This window comes from Oncorhynchus masou, chromosome 28 (genome assembly GCF_036934945.1).
Source record: "Oncorhynchus masou masou isolate Uvic2021 chromosome 28, UVic_Omas_1.1, whole genome shotgun sequence".
NCBI lineage: Eukaryota > Metazoa > Chordata > Actinopteri > Salmoniformes > Salmonidae > Oncorhynchus > Oncorhynchus masou.
In genome coordinates, this window is record NC_088239.1 from 36,524,555 (window position 1) to 36,544,634 (window position 20,080).

At 42.4% G+C, this 20,080-nt stretch overlaps 1 protein-coding gene across 4 annotated transcripts in view; it reads left to right on the top strand.

Annotated features, from left to right (window-relative positions):
• Positions 1-19,151, top strand: part of LOC135517546 (cullin-2) — a 38,841-nt gene extending 19,690 nt beyond the window's left edge. The window contains exons 9-22 of one of the 4 annotated variants that reach the window (XM_064941952.1): positions 779-965; positions 9,769-9,893; positions 10,148-10,255; positions 10,529-10,588; positions 10,793-10,921; positions 11,196-11,282; positions 11,714-11,866; positions 13,003-13,080; positions 13,245-13,311; positions 14,186-14,280; positions 14,731-14,907; positions 14,996-15,097; positions 15,214-15,330; positions 18,438-19,151. In XM_064941952.1, coding sequence (XP_064798024.1) covers positions 779-965; positions 9,769-9,893; positions 10,148-10,255; positions 10,529-10,588; positions 10,793-10,921; positions 11,196-11,282; positions 11,714-11,866; positions 13,003-13,080; positions 13,245-13,311; positions 14,186-14,280; positions 14,731-14,907; positions 14,996-15,097; positions 15,214-15,330; positions 18,438-18,569 — 1,617 coding nt within the window. In that variant the 3' untranslated portion in view covers positions 18,570-19,151. The remainder of the gene's footprint in view (positions 1-778; positions 966-9,768; positions 9,894-10,147; positions 10,256-10,528; positions 10,589-10,792; positions 10,922-11,195; positions 11,283-11,713; positions 11,867-13,002; positions 13,081-13,244; positions 13,312-14,185; positions 14,281-14,730; positions 14,908-14,995; positions 15,098-15,213; positions 15,331-18,437) is intronic. The other 3 variants (XM_064941954.1, XM_064941953.1, XM_064941955.1) reach the window with 3 other exon arrangements.
• The last annotated feature ends 929 nt before the right edge of the window (positions 19,152-20,080 follow it).

Consider the following 20,080-nt stretch of genomic DNA (forward strand, 5'->3'; position numbering starts at 1 on the left):
TTTCTGTCTGACTGACTGTAGCGCAGAAAGGTAACAGACAGTCCCCTACATTAGCTAGCTCACATCATGGCTGCCTTCAGGTGCGTCTGCGATGGCACCCTATTTCCGATATTGTACACTACTTATGGGCTGTAGTCTGGTCAAAAGTCGTGCACTATATAGGGAGTAGGGTTCCATTTGGGACTCTGTTCACAAGTGGACCTGTAAATCATTGACAATGATAAGAATAATGTGATCGCCATTTAACAAGGTTAACCACAACACTGGCTTCAAAAGGCATGGTGGCCAGTCTATAGTGTATAGGAGCATCTGTCCATCTGTTGTTGTGCTGTGTGGTGGTGACTGAAATCTCTGTATATGGGATATGCTTGCTGGCGGCATTAGCGCTGATTTTATGATGTGGTATTTTTCCCCCACACAGTCACTTATCCCGGGAATGATCTTTCCAGGTTTGGGGTCAAATTCATTCAATTCAGAATGTAAACCAAATTTCAATTCCACATTCTCCTCATTGAAAGGCATTGAAGGGAATTGGAATTTCAGTGTACCTCCTGAAATGACTGGAATTGAAATGGAATTGACCCCAACCCTGGTGCTTTCTGTTCACCTCCCTATCGTTGCATTAAGTAGACAGTGCTGCAGGTTAGATTGTAGTGGGTTATTGGCTTTCAGCCCTATTGGGGTTGGGCCATTTAGCGAGTTTGAAATGAGCATAATTAACCATATTAAACAAATCAATGAATCCAATGTGTTCTCTTTCTTCCCTGGCTCCACTTAGGTTTTAGGAAGGTTGAAAGATGAGGAGGTGCGATGTCGGAAGTACCTGCACCCCAGCTCGTACGCCAAAGTCATCCATGAATGCCAGCAGAGGATGGTGGCGGACCACCTGCAGTTTCTCCACGGGGAGTGTCAGAATATCATCCGCCAGGAGAAGAGAGACGGTCAGTCTGGTTACAGGAGTGACGGTCAGTTTGTTTGTTACTAATAGATACAGGGGCTGGCTTAGAACGTCTGTTACTCTAGTTCGATGGTAATTCTGTATTTAGATGGTCAATCAGTAAGTTAGATGGTCAGGGTGCACAGGTCATCCTTACATTGGCGATCAAGCAGGCTGTATTTGAGATCCTGAGTGGAGTGGGATCCTGAGTGGCGCAGCCGTTTAAGGCACTGCATCGTGCCTGAGGCGTCACTACAGACCTGGGTTCGATCCCGGGCTGTATCTCGACCGGCTGTGATCAGGAGTCCCATAGGGTTGCGCACAATTGGCCCAAAGTCATCCGGGTTTGGCTGGGGTAGGCCGTCATTGTAAATAAGAATTTGTTCTTAACTGACTTGCCTAGTTAAATAAAGGTTAAATAAAATATAACTTGAGCTGGCTGAATCCCATATGGTTCATTAACTGACTCCCATATGTTACTGGCCATTGGATATACAGTGCATTCGGAAAGTATTCAGACCCATTGACTTTTTACACATTTTGTTACGTTAGTCGTTTTTCCTCATCAGTCTACACACAATACCCCTTAATGACAAAGCGAAAACAGGTTTAGACATTTTTGCAAATGTATTCAAAATAAAAAATGGATACTTTATTTATATAGGTATTCAGACCCTTTGCTATGAGCCTTGAAATTCAGCTCAGGTGCATCATGTTCATGAGTAATCGGTGGAGAAGGGCCTTGGTCAGGGAGGTGACCAAGAACCCAAAGGTCAGTCAGACAGAGCTCCAGAGTTCCTCTGTTGAGATGGGAGAACCTTCCAGAAGAACAACCTTCTCTGCAGCACGCGCCTTTATGGTGGAGTGGCCAGACGGAGGCCACTCCTGAGTAAAAGGCACATGACAGCCTGCTTGGAGTTTGCCAAAAGGCACCTAAAAGACTCTCAGACCATAAGAAACAAGATTCTCTGGTCTGATGAAATGAAGATTGAACTCTTTGGCCTGAAAGCCATGCGTCACGACTGGAGGAAACCTAGCACCATACCTACAGTGCAGCGTGATGGTGGCAGCATCATGCTGTGGGGATATTTTTCAGAGGCAGGGACTAGAAGTCTTGTCAGGATCGAGGGAAAGGTGAACAGAGCAAAGTACAGAGAGATCAATGATGAAAATCTGCTCCATTGCGCTCATGACCTCAGACTGGGGCTAAGGTTCCCCTTCCAACAGGACAACCATCCTAAGCACGCAGCCAAGACAACGTAGGAGTGGCTTTGGAACAAGTCTCTGACTGTCCTTGAGTGGTCCAGCCAGAGCCCGGACTTGAACCCAATCAAACATCTCTTGAAAGACCTGAAAATAGCTGTGCAGCGACACTCCCCATCCAACCCAACAGAGCTTGACAGGATCTGCAAAGAATGGAAGAAACTCCCTAAATTCAGGTGTGCTTGTAGCGTCCTACCCAAGATTACTCGAGGCTGTGATCGCTGCCAAAGGTGCTTCAACAATTTACTGACTAAAGGGTCTGAATACTTATATGTGATATTTCATGTATTTGAAAATTTTGTTTTTTATAAATGTGCAAAAAAAATACCAAAACCTGTTTATTATTTGTCATTATGGGGTATTGTGTGTAGATTTGAGGGGAAAACCCCAATGTAATACATTTTAGAATAAGGCTGTAAGGTAACAAAATGTGGAAAAAGTCAAGGGGTCTGAATACTTTCTGAATGCACTGTAGCTATCAGATTTCAAACTGAACAGAGAACCTCCATCTGTGACTGACTAAAGATCTCCACAGGTTTCACGCAAGGTGCTTTAAGTACTTGAATTTGGCACTCGAGAAAATATCTTGTATTCCAAAGTTTTTTGCTTGAAAATTACTTGAATTAAAATGAGAGGAGAAAATAAAATGTTAATTTGAAAAATGTATTGGTCTTGAAAATTAATTTTCAGGCAGACTACCTACATAATCCCCCCCCCCCCGTCCCCCTCTCACGTGTTTCGCGCTCTGGATGCCTGGAAATTAATATGTTCCGAACTTGATGCTCATTGGAAGAGAAGTAACAGAGCCCATCGACCTGGTGGCTGGCTTGCCACTCAATCATGGGCATGCCAAGACCGTCCTGGACGAAAAATGACCTTGAAGTTATACTCCCCAAGCTTCTCGAGCTACCTCGCCAGTTGACCTTGGTTCCTTCATCCTTATGAGCCACTGAAGGCTGCTGTGGTCGGTGCGCACAATGAAGGGTCTTCTGAGCAGGTATTGACGGAAGTGTGTAATGAACTCCACTGCTGCTAGTAGCTCCCTCTGTGTGGTACAATAGTTTTGCTCTGTGGAGGACCGCCTCCAGCTCCCATACACTAGTACGGGTTCCTCATCGTCTTGCATTTGGGACAAGATGGCTCGAATGCCGAAGTTTCAGTACGTCTGTATCAAGGAGGTCACCGCTAATCGAGTGGATAGCCCAAGACGGGTGCGGTGGTGAGTAGCTTCTTTAATTCTTTGAACACCCTCCACTCCAGCCATGCCTCCTGTGGAAAACTGTAGTCTGCATGTATTGGTCTTGCAAACTGTACTCGGGACGGCTCAGGGGAGCCTTCACTTGCTAGCTCCAGGGTCAGAGCAATTTACGGATGCTGTGGGGTAATTCCCACCTTTGTGGATCTTATCCGCTGCTAATGACGAGTTAGTCTGGAATTCCTCTGAAGTTGTTGACATTTATTAAACTTGTACACCATGTGAGGCCTCAGTTTTCTCCTGTCACTGCTATTAAACTCTAACTGTTTTATGCTGCCAAAGTGCAGAGGAAAATGCAACAATTTCCCCTTGATGTTTTTCCAGACAATGCTATGGCCAAGTCATATATATGTCTGTTGGGGGAAGAAGATAGCCTACATGGTCAATCATGGTCTTACACCTTACTTTTGACACCATCTCCTGGACACGTTGCAGAAGAATAATGGTTATGTGCTGCTTTTTGACAAACAACTGCAGCTCAAGCAAATTGATGTCCACGTAAGGTTTTTAGACAACCAACAAGGTTACCACACACTAACTGGACTCATCATTCATGGGACATGGTACAGCTAAGGACTGTCTCTCTCACTACAGAGTTGACAGATAAACCTAACATGTCTCGCCTCCTACAAATGTAGATGGAATGTTAACCACAAGAACGTTAACCACAAGTTTTTACAGAGAATTCACTTCTGATGTCCTTGCAGAAGCCACAAACCGAGAGCTAATTGACATTGGAACATGTTCCTTGCACAGTATCCAAAATGCGTTTCAAAATGTATTTGGCTCCATAGATAGGGACATTTAAGTGCTTTCTATAAACTGACGCACGACGTTCCTGCAAGACGAGATGATTTTGTGACAACCACAGGCTCCTCAGTTTTCCCTAAGAAATTTTGTGGACACCTACAGTGCCTTGCGAAAGTATTCGGCCCCCTTGAACTTTGCGACCTTTTGCCACATTTCAGGCTTCAAACATAAAGATATAAAACTGTATTTTTTTGTGAAGAATCAACAACATGTGGGACACAATCATGAAGTGGAACGACATTGATTGGATATTTCAAACTTTTTTAACAAATCAAAAACTGAAAAATTGGGCGTGCAAAATTATTCAGCCCCTTTACTTTCAGTGCAGCAAACTCTCTCCAGAAGTTCAGTGAGGATCTCTGAATGATCCAATGTTGACCTAAATGACTAATGATGATAAATACAATCCACCTGTGTGTAATCAAGTCTCTGTATAAATGCACCTGCACTGTGATAGTCTCAGAGGTCCGTTAAAAGCTCAGAGAGCATCATGAAGAACAAGGAACACACCAGGCAGGTCCGAGATACTGTTGTGAAGAAGTTTAAAGCCGGATTTAGATACAAAAAGATTTCCCAAGCTTTAAACATCCCAAGGAGCACTGTGCAAGCGATAATATTGAAATGAAAGGAGTATCAGACCACTGCAAATCTACCAAGACCTGGCCATCCCTCTAAACTTTCAGCTCATACAAGGAGAAGACTGATCAGAGATGCAGCCAAGAGGCCCATGATCACTCTGGATGAACTGCAGAGATCTACAGCTGAGATGGGAGACTCTGTCCATAGGACAACAATCAGTTGTATATTGCACAAATCTGGCCTTTATGGAAGAGTGGCAAGAAGAAAGCCATTTCTTAAAGATATCCATAAAAAGTGTTGTTTAAAGTTTGCCACAAGCCACCTGGGAGACACACCAAACATGTGGAAGAAGGTGCTCTGGTCAGATGAAACCAAAATTGAACTTTTTGGCAACAATGCAAAACGTTATGTTTGGCGTAAAAGCAACACAGCCCATCACCCTGAACACACCATCCCCACTGTCAAACATGGTGGTGGCAGCATCATGGTTTGGGCCTGCTTTTCTTCAGCAGGGACAGGGAAGATGGTTAAAATTGATGGGAAGATGGATGGAGCCAAATACAGGACCATTCTGGAAGAAGACCTGATGGAGTCTGCAAAAGACCTGAGACTGGGATGGAGATTTGTCTTCCAACAAGACAATGATCCAAAACATAAAGCAAAATCTGCAATGGAATGGTTAAAAAATAAACATATCCAGGTGTTAGAATGGCCAAGTCAAAGTCCAGACCTGAATCCAATCGAGAATCTGTGGAAAGAACTGAAAACTGCTGTTCACAAATGCTCTCCATCCAACCTCACTGAGCTCGAGCTGTTTTGCAAGCAGGAATGGTAAAAAATGTCAGTCTCTCGATGTCTAAAACTGATAGAGACATACCCCAAGCGACTTACAGCTGTAATCGCAGCAAAAGGTGACTTTACAAAGTATTAACATAAGGGGGCTGAATAATTTTGCACGCCCAATATTTCAGTTTTTGATTTGTTAAAAAAGTTTGAAATATCCAATAAATGTTGTTCCACTTCATGATTGTGTCCCACTTGTTGTTGATTCTTCACAAAAAAATATAGTCTTATATCTTTATGTTTGAAGCCTGAAATGTGGCAAAAGGTCGCAAAGTTCAAGGGGGCCGAATACTTTCGCAAGGCACTGTATAGGTACAAAAAACAGAGGTTGCAACTAAAGCCTTAGAGGGTTTGCCAAACCTAATAAAATCCTACAGAACACCGACATGCATTACATTCACAACTGTAAAGGAAGCAATAGCAGGCAAACTTCACCCAGCAAAACATATTCTTTTCATATTTGTTGCCAAATGCATTCAAGGGTACATACATTCCCATTCCTGGCAGCAGACTGGGCAGACCTATTGACTAATGTCATGAGCAGAGTCCTGAAAAGAGGTTACAGACACATGTACAACCCCCCTGAAACTCTCAAAATACACTGTGACAGATGATGCTGTGGGTCCCTTCCAAAGATGACATTGGGTTTTCAACCTGTAAGGTGCTAAAAAAAAAAAAGCGGCTAGCAAAGTAAGTGAGAGGAGGATTTTTGAGTTTCAGAGTGACAAAAAGAACTACCTCCTTGAGGAAGTTGATGCTCAAAACCCCATCACTCCAGTTTTGTGAGACAGGCTGTTTGTCTTGACCCACAACAGATGGCAAGGAATCCTGCAGCGTGTGAGTGCAAATTCAAAAGTCTTCTCCAGCTTACGTAATTAAATTGAAGCATGCCCAGTGGCAGTTGGAGTGCTTCATATCGCAGGAAGTTTTGAAACATCACTCCGTTTAGTGAGTATGATCCACCGAGGACTGCTCTGAGCACCTTTTTAGAGCGTCTGAAGGGTAAGGAGAACTACAGAGACCTGTGGCAAGCAACTCAAATTGTCCTTCTGCTCTCCCACTGACAGGCCTTGGTAGAAAGGGGGTATGCAGTCAACTCCGCTCTCACTGTTGTAAACAAAAAGGGGCAGCCCTACACAGCACAGAGACCTGTGTATAATGCTGTAGAGAATGCAGTAGCACTGAAGAAAGTCAACATAACGCACCAAGGATATCCTCCTGCAAGTCTGCAAGGCAGAAATATCAAGACTACCTGGATGCACAGCATGACAACAGGAGGGCAGAGAAAATAAAATTGGTAGACAATGATATTCCTGGAAAAGGACATGGAACTCTTGCAAAAATAAATGGAAAGGGTAGCTGCAGAGGCAGACCTCCTCAATGTCCAGAGAATGCAGTATCACGTTCAACAGCTTCAGAAGATCAATAGAAGATAAAAAGGCTGAACTTGGATTGTTGTGAGCACATCACTCACACTAACTCACTCACTCACTCTCTTCAATATACACTGAACACAAATATAAACCCAATGTAAAGTGTTGGTCCCATGTTTCATGAGATGAAATAAAAGATTCAAGAACATTTCCATACGCACAAAAGGATTATTTCTCTCAAATGTCGTGCACAAATTTGTTTGCATCCCTGTGAGTGAGCATTTCTCCCTTGCTAAGATAATCCATCGACCTGACAGGTGTGGCATATCAAGAAGCTGATTAAACAGCATGATCATTACACAGGTTTACCTTGTGCTGGGGGCAATAAAAGGCCGTTTTAAGGCAGTTTTATCACAGAAGATAATGCCACAGATGTCTCAAGTTTTGAGAGAGCTTGCATCTGGCATGCTGACTGCAGGAATGCCCACCAGAGCTGTTGCCAGAGAATGTAATATTAATTTCTCTACCTTAAGCCACCTCCGTCGTTTTAGAGAATTTGGCAGTACGTCTAACCGACCTCAGACCACATGTATGAGGTTGTGTGGGCGAGCAGTTTTCTGATGTCAACGTTGTGAACAGAGTGTCCCGTGGTGGTGGTGGGGTTATGGTATAGGCAGGCATAAGCTACAGACAACGAACACAATTGCATTTTATCAATGGCAATTTCAATGTACAGAGATACCTTGACGAGATCCTGAGGCCCATTGTCGTGCCATTCGTCCGCCGCCATCACCTCATGTTTCAGCATGATAATGCACAGCCCTATGTCGCAAGGATCGGTACACACTTCCCGTAAGCTGAAAATGTCCCACTTCCTCCATGGCCTGCATACTCGTCAGACATTGAGGATGTATGGGGTGCTCTGGACGTGTACGACTGCGTGTTCCAGTTCCCGCCAATATCCAGCAACTTGAAGACGTTGAAGAGGAGTGGGACAACATTGCGAAGGAGATGTGCTGTACTGCATGAGGCAAATGGTGGTCACACCAGATAATGACTGATTTTCTAATCCACACCCCTAACTTTTTTTAAAGGTATCTGTGACCAACATATGCATATCTGTATTCCCAGTCATGTGATATCCATAGATTAGAGCCTCATTCATTAATTGACTGATTTCCTTATATGAACTGAACCTCAGTAAAATCTTTGAAATTGCTGAAATTTTTTCGTTGTTCAGTGTAATTCAATTAACTTTATTGACATGGAAATGTTTTAGATTGTTGTTGAAATTAAATGGAATGTTTTCAGAGAGACAAAGGTCCTGTCTACCACTCTGAATGATGTATCAGGTGAGCTGTGATGTTGATCTTTGCGGTGTACACACTATGTTACATGTGTGCTATGCCCAAGGATGTGTTTTTTATTATTAACTGGGTGGTTTGAGCCATGAATGCTGATTGGCTGAAAGCCGTTGTATATCAGACCGTATACCACGGGTATGACAAAGCATGTATTTTTTACTGCTCTAATTACATTGGTAACCATTTTATAATAGCAATAAGGCGCCTCGGTGGTTTGTGATATATGGCTAGGGGCCGCGATATGTCGTGCCGAACAGCCCTTAGCAGTGATATATCGGCCATATACCAGACCTACTCAAGCCTTATTGCTTAATTGGACAAAAGATAGCTAGTTTTCTCACCTTCATCTACCATTTGCTTTCAAAGTCTTTATTTCAACCATTATCACTATTAGCTAAACACATTCCGTATTCTCATCTCTCTGATATGTTGTTCAGACTGCCATCTGTTATATACACTTTCAATAATGCATCTAAATCCATCTCTCTCTCTCTCTCTCTCTCTCTCTCTCATATTAAATTAACTTTATTGACATGGATTTTTTGAGATTGTTGTAGAAAATGGTTCAACATGAAACATTTTGGTCTGTAACCTAAAATTAAAGGTTGTTTTATTGTCATTGAGTTTGTTTTACACAATCATGTTGATCTCACTGACTGATCCATAACTCCATTTATGAATTTGAATTCACCAGAAACAGGTTGTTGTGACTTCAAAGATTATTGTGGCTACAGTTTTTAAAATCAAGTCACAGTTCATTTGTCACATATACAACATAGGTAGGTAGACCTTACCATGAAATGCTTGCTTCCAAGCCCTTAACCAACAGTGTAGTTCAAGAAAGAGTTAAGCATATTGTGATATCAATTAAACAATATTACATAAAATGAACACAATTGCATAGTTACTACACTATTTAGTAGCTATTAAGTAGTAGATTCCCAAATTCCCTATAGTAATACAATATGGTCATTGAGCTGGAATTGTGGAGTAATGCAAATAGGATATGTGTTCACCAGTAGGCACATCCCAAAACTGCTCATCACTTCTCAAATTACAACGTCATCACTACTGACGTACCACTCAAGTATGTAGTAATTAAGTATTGAAAGACGTGTTATTGGGTATGACCGAGGTAGTGATGAATAGAACACCTATATGTTAGGAAGTATTACAAATGGATGGTCCTTTTAGTGCTTGAAAATGTACTTGAAAGTCCTCGAATTGGTCTGTCTGTACGAACCCTGTCTCTATGACTGACTCTCCCCTGGCGCCGTCTGTCTCTGCCTTCCTTCTGGTCTCGCTCTCCTCTCCCCTCTTTCTCCCTCTTGCTACCCCCTACAGACATGGCTAACATGTACACCCTGCTGAGAGCCGTGTCCAGCGGCTTACCCCACATGATCCAGGAGCTCCAGATCCATATCCACGACGAGGGCCTCCGGGCCACCAGTAACCTCTCTCAGGAAAATGTACGTCACGTCTTTGTGTATCACTATACGTTGTCATTGTACGTTATCTGATTGTCATCATTGTAAATGTACAGCAGCACCCTGCTAATCATTTTTGTCTAAATGTATTGTTTTTGGACTTCAAACACTACATTGTCACCGTGCATTATTAGTATGTATTATCAGTAGGCCTATGCATTATCAGATTACCATTATCACAAAGATAATATTCACAACTCACTACTAATTCTCTTGTTGTGTTGTTACCTCCTCAGATGCCAACCCTGTTTGTGGAGTCCGTGTTAGAGGTTCACAGTAAATTTGTTCAGCTCATTAACACAGTCCTGAATGGGGATCAGCACTTCATGAGCGCACTTGATAAGGTATTAATGTTGTGACTCCCTAGCTGGCAGGCTAAGAGGGGAAATCAGAATCTGGACACTAGGGACAGGTCAAGCCAGTAGGTGGTGCCAGTGAGTGGTGTTTGTGTTCACTATGGAATGTGGCTCCATATTGTTTCTCACAAGATTGTTCCTAAGGATTTTCATAAATTAAAACATAACTTTTAACTGTATTTATTAGTTGATGTCTTAAGCTGTGGATGTACTGAAACTGATGAGGGGAGGGAAATTACTGGTTTGTTTGATCCTCCCCAGGCTTTGACTTCAGTGGTTAACTACAGGGAGCCCAAATCCATCTGCAAAGCACCTGAACTGGTGAGTGTGAGACTCATTCATGACACCTGAGGTTAGGAAATGTGTGAGGGTATCAGATAAGGCCATAGTGATAAACTAAGTAAAAACCCTGTACACAGCAGTTCGTCTAGATCCCCACTACTTTATCTGTGGGTTTTTTCAACATTTGTTTTGAGGACCATGGTAATGTCTGACCTTGTGTTATTTTTCCCTTTACCCATGTAGCTCGCTAAGTATTGTGACAATCTGCTAAAGAAGTCTGCAAAGGGAATGACAGAGAATGAGGTGGAAGACAAGCTGACTAGCTTCATCACCGTGTTCAAGTACATAGACGACAAGGACGTTTTTCAAAAGGTAGCCGATTGACCAGCATTAGCGTTATTACTCTCATTATCTCAAATGACCAGCGATATTGACAGCTAGTATGGCTGCTTTTTTATTCCTTCCAGACTGAATTTGGAATTTGCTAAAGAGCATTATCTAAAAATTGAAAAAAAGTTTTTGGAGACTGAGATGTTGAATTGATGTCTTGTGTTTTCTTCTTAACCATGTTGATGACTCACTCTCTTGCCCCCCCTCTCTCTTTCACTCTCTCTCCCACTCTGTCGCTTCTTTCTCTTTTGTACAGTTTTATGCAAGAATGTTAGCAAAGAGGTTAATACATGGGCTGTCCTTGTCCATGGACTCAGAGGAAGCCATGATCAACAAACTAAAGGTGAAGTAAGACTCCTTTCAACTTTAGCAGGTGCAATTCAAGGTCTCTTATGCCTAAAGTAAGCATTTTCTAAACCAGAATGGCCCATATGGCAGGAGCATATCTCCAGTTTCTGTAGCATGAGGCAGCGTGATGTGCAGGTACACCCTCTGGACAAGACACGAACAATGCCATTTATTAATGCCATAATTGAGCATCACTCTAAACTGTCAGTCTTTCCCTTTAATCTAGTATTCCACATAACTTTCAAACGAAGTCCTACAGCATGTGCTTCTAAATGTCTTCTAGCTGTGTGACTCCACTGTACTCTAATGCGTCTGGCATGTGTGATATTTGGCCGTAATGATGGACTTGTTTATTATAATGTTTGTACTGGTGCAGGTCTTTCATTCATACATACACACACACACACATTCTCTCCCCCACTACAGCAAGCATGCGGCTACGAGTTCACGAGCAAGCTCCACAGAATGTACACAGACATGAGCGTCAGCGCAGACCTGAATAACAAATTCAACAACTTCATCAAGACCCAGGAATCACCGGTTGACCTGGGAATCAGCTTCCAGATCTATGTATTACAGGTGAGAGGGGTTTAGAAGTCTCACATCAATTCATATATTTATTGTCTTCAAATGTGTATAGTGCAGTCAGGGTAAGAAACAACATTAAAACAATAACAACCATACAACATGACATAGACATATACATTTTTTGTCCATTAAAATAATCAGAAAAATTTATCAGAAATACAGTGTAGACAATGTTAAAGTTTTAAATGACTATTACAGCTGGAAACGGCTGATTTTTAATGGAATATGTACAGAGGCCCATTATCAGCAACCATCACTCCAGTGTTCCAATGACACGTTGTGTTAGCTAATCCAAGTTTATTATTTTAAAAGGATAATTGATCATTAGAAAACCCAAATGAAATTGTTAACACAGGTGAAAACTGTAGTGCTGATTAAAGAAGCAATAAAACTGTCCTTCTTTAGACTAGTTGAGTATCTGGAACATCAGCATCTGTGGGTTCGATTACAGGCTTAAAATGGCCAGAAACAAAGACCTTTCTTCTGATACTCGTCAGTCTATTCTTGTTCTGAGAAATGAAGGCTATTCCATGCGAGAAATTGCCAAGAAACTGAAGATCTCGTACAACCCTGTGTACTACTCCCTTCACCAAACAACCGTCTCTAACCAGAATAGAAAGAGGAGTGGGAGGCCCTGGTGCACAACTGAGCAAGAGGACAAGTACATTAGGGTGTCTAGTTTGAGAAACAGACGCCTCAAAACTCAGAAGTCCTCAACTGGCAACTTCATTAAATATTACCCGCAATATTACCCGTCTCGACATCAACGGTGAAGAGGCGACTCTGGGATGCTGGCCTTCTAGACTGTATATTAATAGATAGACATTACCTTATGTGCAGGTTAAGCAGGTTCATAGCTCACCCATGTTAATAGATAGACATTACTTTATGTGCAGGTTATGCAGGTTGATAGCATAAGAGAAAACGACACCCATCAAAGAAGTATCCAATGTATTGTTTTCCCATAATAAAGGTGGTTGACACTGGAGTGAAATCGGGTAATTGGGTAATTTTGTGGTGGTTTTGTAGATAGTTTGAAGGTTAGGCACCTTCAGGCAGGTTTGCTGTGAGAACCTCAATGACAATGGTGGTGGAGATGTCTCACCGTGTGAGTTGTCTCGTTGCAGGCAGGAGCCTGGCCCCTCACACACATCTCTTCCTCCACCTTTGCCATCCCACAGGAGCTGGAGAAGAGTGTACAGATGGTGAGTAGTGGTTCAGGAGACTTAGATGTGGTTGTTTGGAGAGGGCATGCCCATAGAAATAAAACCTTATTTCTGTGATTGCCCCAAGATTACACATAGCTATTCAACAAAACTGCATATCTTAATCTTATGTAATTCTAACATGATTATGTTTTTCTCTACAGTTTGAGTTGTTCTATAATCAGCACTTCAGTGGGAGGAAGTTGACTTGGCTGCACTATCTCTGCACAGGTATGTATGCGTGCTCGCACACACACACACGGCAGGTGATCGTAGTATAGAAAACCCAGTGCAAATTATGTGGAATATTTTGTCAGCAGCAGTACTTTATTTTTCACTGAAACTGCTACTATATGAAGGCCCACTTGCTACTAGCTGAAATCACATCCATAGCTCGACAGAAGTAACGGGATTTTTATTTATTTATTTTTTTACCTTTATTTAACCAGGCAAGTCAGTTAAGAACAAATTCTTATTTTCAATGATGGCCTGGGAACAGTGGGTTAACTGCCTGTTCAGGGGCAGAACGACAGATTTGTACCTTGTCAGCTCGGGGGTTTGAACTCGCAACCTTCCGGTTACTAGTCCAACACTCTAACCACTAGGCTACCCTGCCGCCCCATTATTAAATCATCTAAAATGGATTATGTCTGTATGCTCTGAAGTGTTTTATCCCAAATCATAGTGACACTATTACATGTTAGTAGAGAGGCTCTGATTCTAACTAACACTGAGCTGCACCTGGAACTACTACTGGACAATCCATGAAATCCACACAGCGTGGGGTAGCTCCCTCAAACTCCCTGTGATAACTCCCCCAAAGTTTACAACAGCATACATACTTCAGGTGCAATCCTGACACTGACACTGCAGTTAACGCATTGGAACTAAATCCCTGTGTGCGTTTACAAGAATACCCAGTGAACATATTAGGATTGGGGATTACTTTAGTCTGATTTCTTCTTGGTTTTGCTTACACTTGAGAGCAGTTTTTTTTAAATATACAAATACAAAGCTGTTATCAATAGGTCGTGTGGCGAAAAAGATGGTGGTACAGCGTTGGTGTTGTGGTGATGATGATGATTGGCTCCATTCTCTCTTTTAGGTGAGGTGAAGATGAACTATCTCTCCAAGCCCTATGTTGCCATGGTGACCACCTACCAGATGGCGGTGCTGCTGGCCTTCAACAACAGTGAGACGGTGTGTTACGAAACCAACATGTTTAGTGGAAATGGACTGTCTGAACTGTACCTTAAGCACTAACTACCCCAATATTCTAACAGGTGGAAAAGGACTGTGTTAACTGTGCCCTAAGCACTTCAATTACTGTGCCCTAAGCACTGAACTAGTTCAATAACTGTGCCCTAAGCACTGAACTAGCTCAATAACCGTGCTCTAGGCACTGAACTTGTTCAATAACTGCCCTAAGCACTGAACTAGTTCAATAACTGTGCCTTAAGCACTGAACTAGTTCAATAACTGCCCTAAGCACTGAACTAGTTCAATAACTGTGCCCTAAGCACTGAACTAGTTCAATAACTGTGCCTTAAGCACTGAACTAGTTCAATAACTGTGCCCTAAGCTGTTCAATAACTGTGCCCTTAACTGTGCCCTTAAGCACTGAACAAGGTCTGTATCATATCCAAACAGGTGGGCTACAAGGAGCTCCAAGACTCCACCCAGATGAACGAGAAGGAGCTTCAGAAGACCATCAAGTCTCTGCTGGACGTCAAGATGCTTAACCACGACTCGCAAAAGGTCAGGGGTCAGATATCAGCAGCCACAGAATCACCCGGAGACCCAGAGTCAGCAGTGTCTTCTTTAGTGGTTAGATGGATTTAAAAGTAGCTCATCTTGGCATTTTTATTATTTCTCATGGTGGATACTATGTATGTAACTATTTTCTTGTCTTCAGGAGGAAATCGACACTGACTCCACATTTTCACTAAATATGAGTTTCACCAGTAAAAGAACAAAGTTCAAGATCACAACGTCAATGCAGAAAGACACACCACAGGTACATTACCCTACTACACTGAGAGCTCAGACTGTATCCATCCAACAATGCAAACACCTATTCTCTGAAAGTGTCTGCCTCTGTTTAAACGTGTGTGTGTTTCTTTGACCTTGCAGGAGATGGAGCAGACGAGGAGTGCAGTGGACGAGGACCGCAAAATGTATTTACAAGCTGCTATAGTGAGAATCATGAAGGCACGCAAAGTGCTCAGACACAACGCCCTCATACAGGAGGTGAGTTCAACTCATTCAACTCTGTCATATTCCACAAACCCATGTAGAAATAGCAAACTATTTCACCCCAGGTCTGTACTGTACATATACATGGTGCTGAGAGGGAGAGATATCAAGGCTACAGGTTGAAGCAATGTGTGTGAATGGTACAGGCAATTTACTGTTCAGATACAATACCTGCTAGTCCTGAGAGACCGGTTGAAACAAGGGAATGGAGAGATCCAAGGGTTTTCCTGAGGACAGAGCTATCACCTGACCAGTCGGACTACATCCTCCCTGGTTCAGGTCTCTAGTCTAGCCCCTGGCTCTCTTCCTCCTGTGTTGATGTTCTGGTGTGTTGTGTCAGGGAGGTAAATTCCTTCCTTGATGGGGAGATCTCTGAGGCCAGGACAGAACAGAGTGATGTCAGGAATGAGTGTCTCCCCTCTGGAATGATCTTCAAACATGCCTGGGGACTAGGAGAAGGCTGCAGCACCTTTCTTTCTGCTGTCATCATCTATCTCACTCACTCACATATATCATGTCTCCCCAACAACACAACACACCTCCAACCACTATTTAATTTTCCCACTCTGTACTTTAATGGTTCAATATTTGTTATTTCTGTCAATGCAGAAAATTAGGACTGGATTAGTGGCGAACCCTCCCCACCACATACACTCCCCTACATATACTCCAACATTTTGGATTTGAGATCAAATGTTTCATGTGAGGTGACAGTACAGAATGTCACCTTGTATTTAAGGGTATTTTTGTTCATACTTGTTTTATCGTTTAGAAATTAAAGCACTATATATCTCGTCCCCCCATTTTGAAGGTGTCATAAGTATTTGGACAAATTCACTTATGTGCATTAAAGTAGTCAAAAGTGTAGTGTTTGGTCCCATATTCCTGGCACACAATAGCTACATCAAGCTTGTGACTGTACAAACTTGTTGGATGTATTTGCAGTTTGTTTTGTTTTGGTTGTTTTTCGGATTATGTTGTGCCCAGTAGAAATGAGGAGAGCTTCCTGTCTAACAGAACACAGAGGGTGTTCTTTAATGGAAGCCTCTCCAACATATTCCAGGTAGAAGCAGGCATTCCACAGGGCAGCTGTCAAGGCCCCTTTACTTTTTGCAATCTTTACTAATGACATGCTTTGAGTAAAGCCAGTGTGTCTATGTATGTGGATGACTCAGCACTATAAACGTCAGCTACTACAGCAAGTGAAATCATTGCAACAGTTAACAAAGAGCTGCAGTTTCAGAATGAAATAGGTTAGTCCTAAATATTTCAAAAACTAAAAGCATTGTATTTTTTGACATCATTCAATAAACCCTAAACCTTAACAAAATCTTCTAATGAATAATGTGGAAATTGAGCAAGTTGTGGTAACTAAACTGCTTGGAGTAACCCTGAATTGTAAATGGTCATGGTCAAAACATGTTGACGCAACAGTAGCTAAGATGGGGAGATAATAAAGCTCAGCTCTGCTGCCTTAACAACACTATCAACAAGGCAGGTCCTACATGCCCTAGTTTTTTCACACATAGACTACTGTCCAGTTATGTGGTCAGGTGCCACAAAGAGGGACTTACGAAAATTGAAATTGGCTCAGAACAGGGCAGCACGGCTGACCCTTAAATGTACACAGAGAGCTAACATGAATATGTCAATCTCTCATGGCTCAAAGTAGAGGAGAGATTGACTTCATCACGACTTGTTTTTGTAATAAAGTGTTGACATGCTGAATGCACTGCGCTGTCTGTTTAAACTACTAGCACACAGCTCAGACACCCATGCATATCTCACAAGACATGCCACCAGAGGTCTCTTCACAATCCCCAAGTCCAGAACAGACTATGGGAGGCACACAGTACTGCATAGAGCCATGGCTATATGGAACTCTATTCCACCTCAGGTGCAAGCAGTATAATCAGATTAAAAAAAAAAAAGATAAATATTCACCTCATGGAACAGGGGTGATGGTGAAAAGACACACACACAGGCACATACACATGCACGTACACATGGATTTTGTATTGTAGATACACTGTATATACAAAAGTATGTGGACACCCCTTCAAGTTAGTGGATTTGGCTATTTCAGCCACACCCATTGCTGATAGGAGTATAGAATTGAGCACACAGACATGCAATCACCATAGACAAACATTGTCAGTAGAATGGCCTTACAGAAGAGTTCAGTGACTTTCAAAGTGACATCGTCATAGGATGCCACCTTTCCAACCTTTCCAAGTCAGTTAAACAAATTTCTGCTCTGCTGGAGCTGCCCTGGTCAACTGTAAGTGCTGTTATTGTGAAGTGGAAACACAAGCACACAAAACTGGACCGGCGAGTCCTGAAGCCCGTACAAATCGTCTGTCCTCGGTTGCAACACTCACTACCGCGTTTCAAACTGCCTCTGGAAGTAACGTCAACTGTTCGTCGGGAGCTTCATGAAATAGGTTTCCATGGCTTAGCAGCCTCACACAAGCCTAAGATCTCTTGTGGCTGAATGGAAGAAAGTTCCCGCAGCAATGTTCCAACATCTAGTGGAAAGCCTTCCTAGAAGAGTGGAGGCTGTTATAGCAGCCAAGGGGAGACCAATGAGATGTTCGATGAGCAGGTGTCCACATACCTTTGGTCATGTAGTGTATGTGGTAGTAGATTAGTGGCCTGAGGGCACACAATGTGTTGTGAAAAGCGTTATGAAATGTCATGTAATAACACTTTTTTTTCTTTCTCTATTGTATGCACTTTCCTAAATGTAGCTGGACCCCAGGAAGAGTAGCTCCTGCTTTGATATCAGCAAATGGGGATCCTTAATAAATATAAAGTCACTTTTTGTAAATATAAATAGAAAATGTTTCTGGACACTTATACAATAATGTGGATGCTACCATGATTACGGATAATCAGGAATTGTGAGAAAGTTACAGTGGCACAAAGATCATACCCCCAAGACATGCTAACTTCTCACCATTACCAATAATGGGAGGTTAGCATTTTTGGGGTGGTATGATATTTATACCTCTTAATCATCATTATTCACGATTCTACCAACAACAGAGTAACACGGGCAGTTAATTTCTCTCTTTCTGTCTGTACATTTCTTCCCTCAGGTCATCAACCAGTCCAAAGCCAGATTTAACCCCAGTATCAGCATGATCAAGAAGTGCATTGAGGTTCTCATTGACAAGCAGTACATTGAGCGGAGCCAGAGCTCTGCAGACGAGTACAGCTATGTGGCATAATGGAGGAATTATGGAGTATAAGGCCCCCTACCCCAACCAACCGCAGGTTAAGCAAAGAGCGACAGAGACCATTCTTCTTCATATATTTTTGGGCTGTTGCTGTCTCACTTGCTCCCGTAGGGAGGGAGAGATGAAGCAGGACTATGTGCCTCCATCTTGGAAACAAACAAAACAAGTCACTCCAGACAGCCACCGAAACACGACACCTTCTGACCCCCCCCCCTTCTGATTTTATGCTGTTTACATCACCAGTGCCACGCACCGTTGCGTCAATGAAAATGCCTATAGCTATCCGTGTGCAAAGCTGATAATACATTTTTTGTTGACTTAACCGAAAACAAAGAAGAATGGAAAAAGAGCGAGTGAGCTGTGACATTGACGGAAATGTTGGAGACTAGACGTGGAAAACCATGCTTTCTTTTCTCACATTTACAGTTTTCTTTTTTTATGTATCGAAGTTAGAAAACAATATTGTAATAAAACCGGTATACTGATAATTGTATCTACTTTCAAATGTAAAGAACAAACAAATTGAGGTGACAAACATGGTCCTGCTGCTTGTCAAATAAATTAATAAAAACACTGAGGGATTTTGGGAAATATTTTAAAGGATTGTGTATGTGTTAGTGTAGCCTCTGCTTCCAGGCCTCGCTCATGTTGTGGTAGAGGCTAGTGTCAGTGTGATGAGAAACTTAGGGGATGAATGGAATGTCCATTTTCATTACAAAAGCTTACCTCTAGGTGGGGTGCAAGAGGACCCATTTATGAATAGTTATGGAGTTACACGTTGTTATGTAACTTACAATGCTGCATTCTTGTATTCCAATGATGTTGACTGCCTGTTTGTTCATGCATGAGACAAGACCAGGGTCCACTGGTTACAACACCTTATACCAACCAGGAGCTATACAAAACTGCCCAGGATCAGTGAGAAGATCAACGGGCGTAATGTCTCAAGCATATTGGAGAAGGAATGCTAGGATCAGGTAACTCCTGTCCATTAAATCCTATTCATTATGATCTAAAAGACTAAACTGATCCAAGTTGAGCACTCCTACTGTGAGGTGCTTGATACATATAGGGCCAGGAGGCTGAGATTTGCTGGTCACTGTTTCAACCGTCCTGAGCAAGGCACAAGCAGTCATACTTTGGGTAACTTCTAATGGACTCCAGAGTGGTGCAGCAGACTAAGGCACTGCATGTCAGTGCAAGAGGCGTCACTATATTCCCTGGTTCGAATCCAGGCCCTATCACGTCCGGCTTTGATTGGGAGTCCCATAGGGCGGCACACAATTGGCCCAGCATCGTCCTGGTTTGGCCATGGTAGGCCGTCATTGTAAATAAGAATTTGTTCTTAACTGACTTGCCTAGTTAAATTAAATAAAAACTTATAATGAGACAAGACCTGGGAGACCACATGAAACATGCGTGGATAACATCTGCCGATACACTGGTCTGAGAACAACAGAGAGCTATTGCATGACATCCCATAAGCAAGTAAGCACATTACT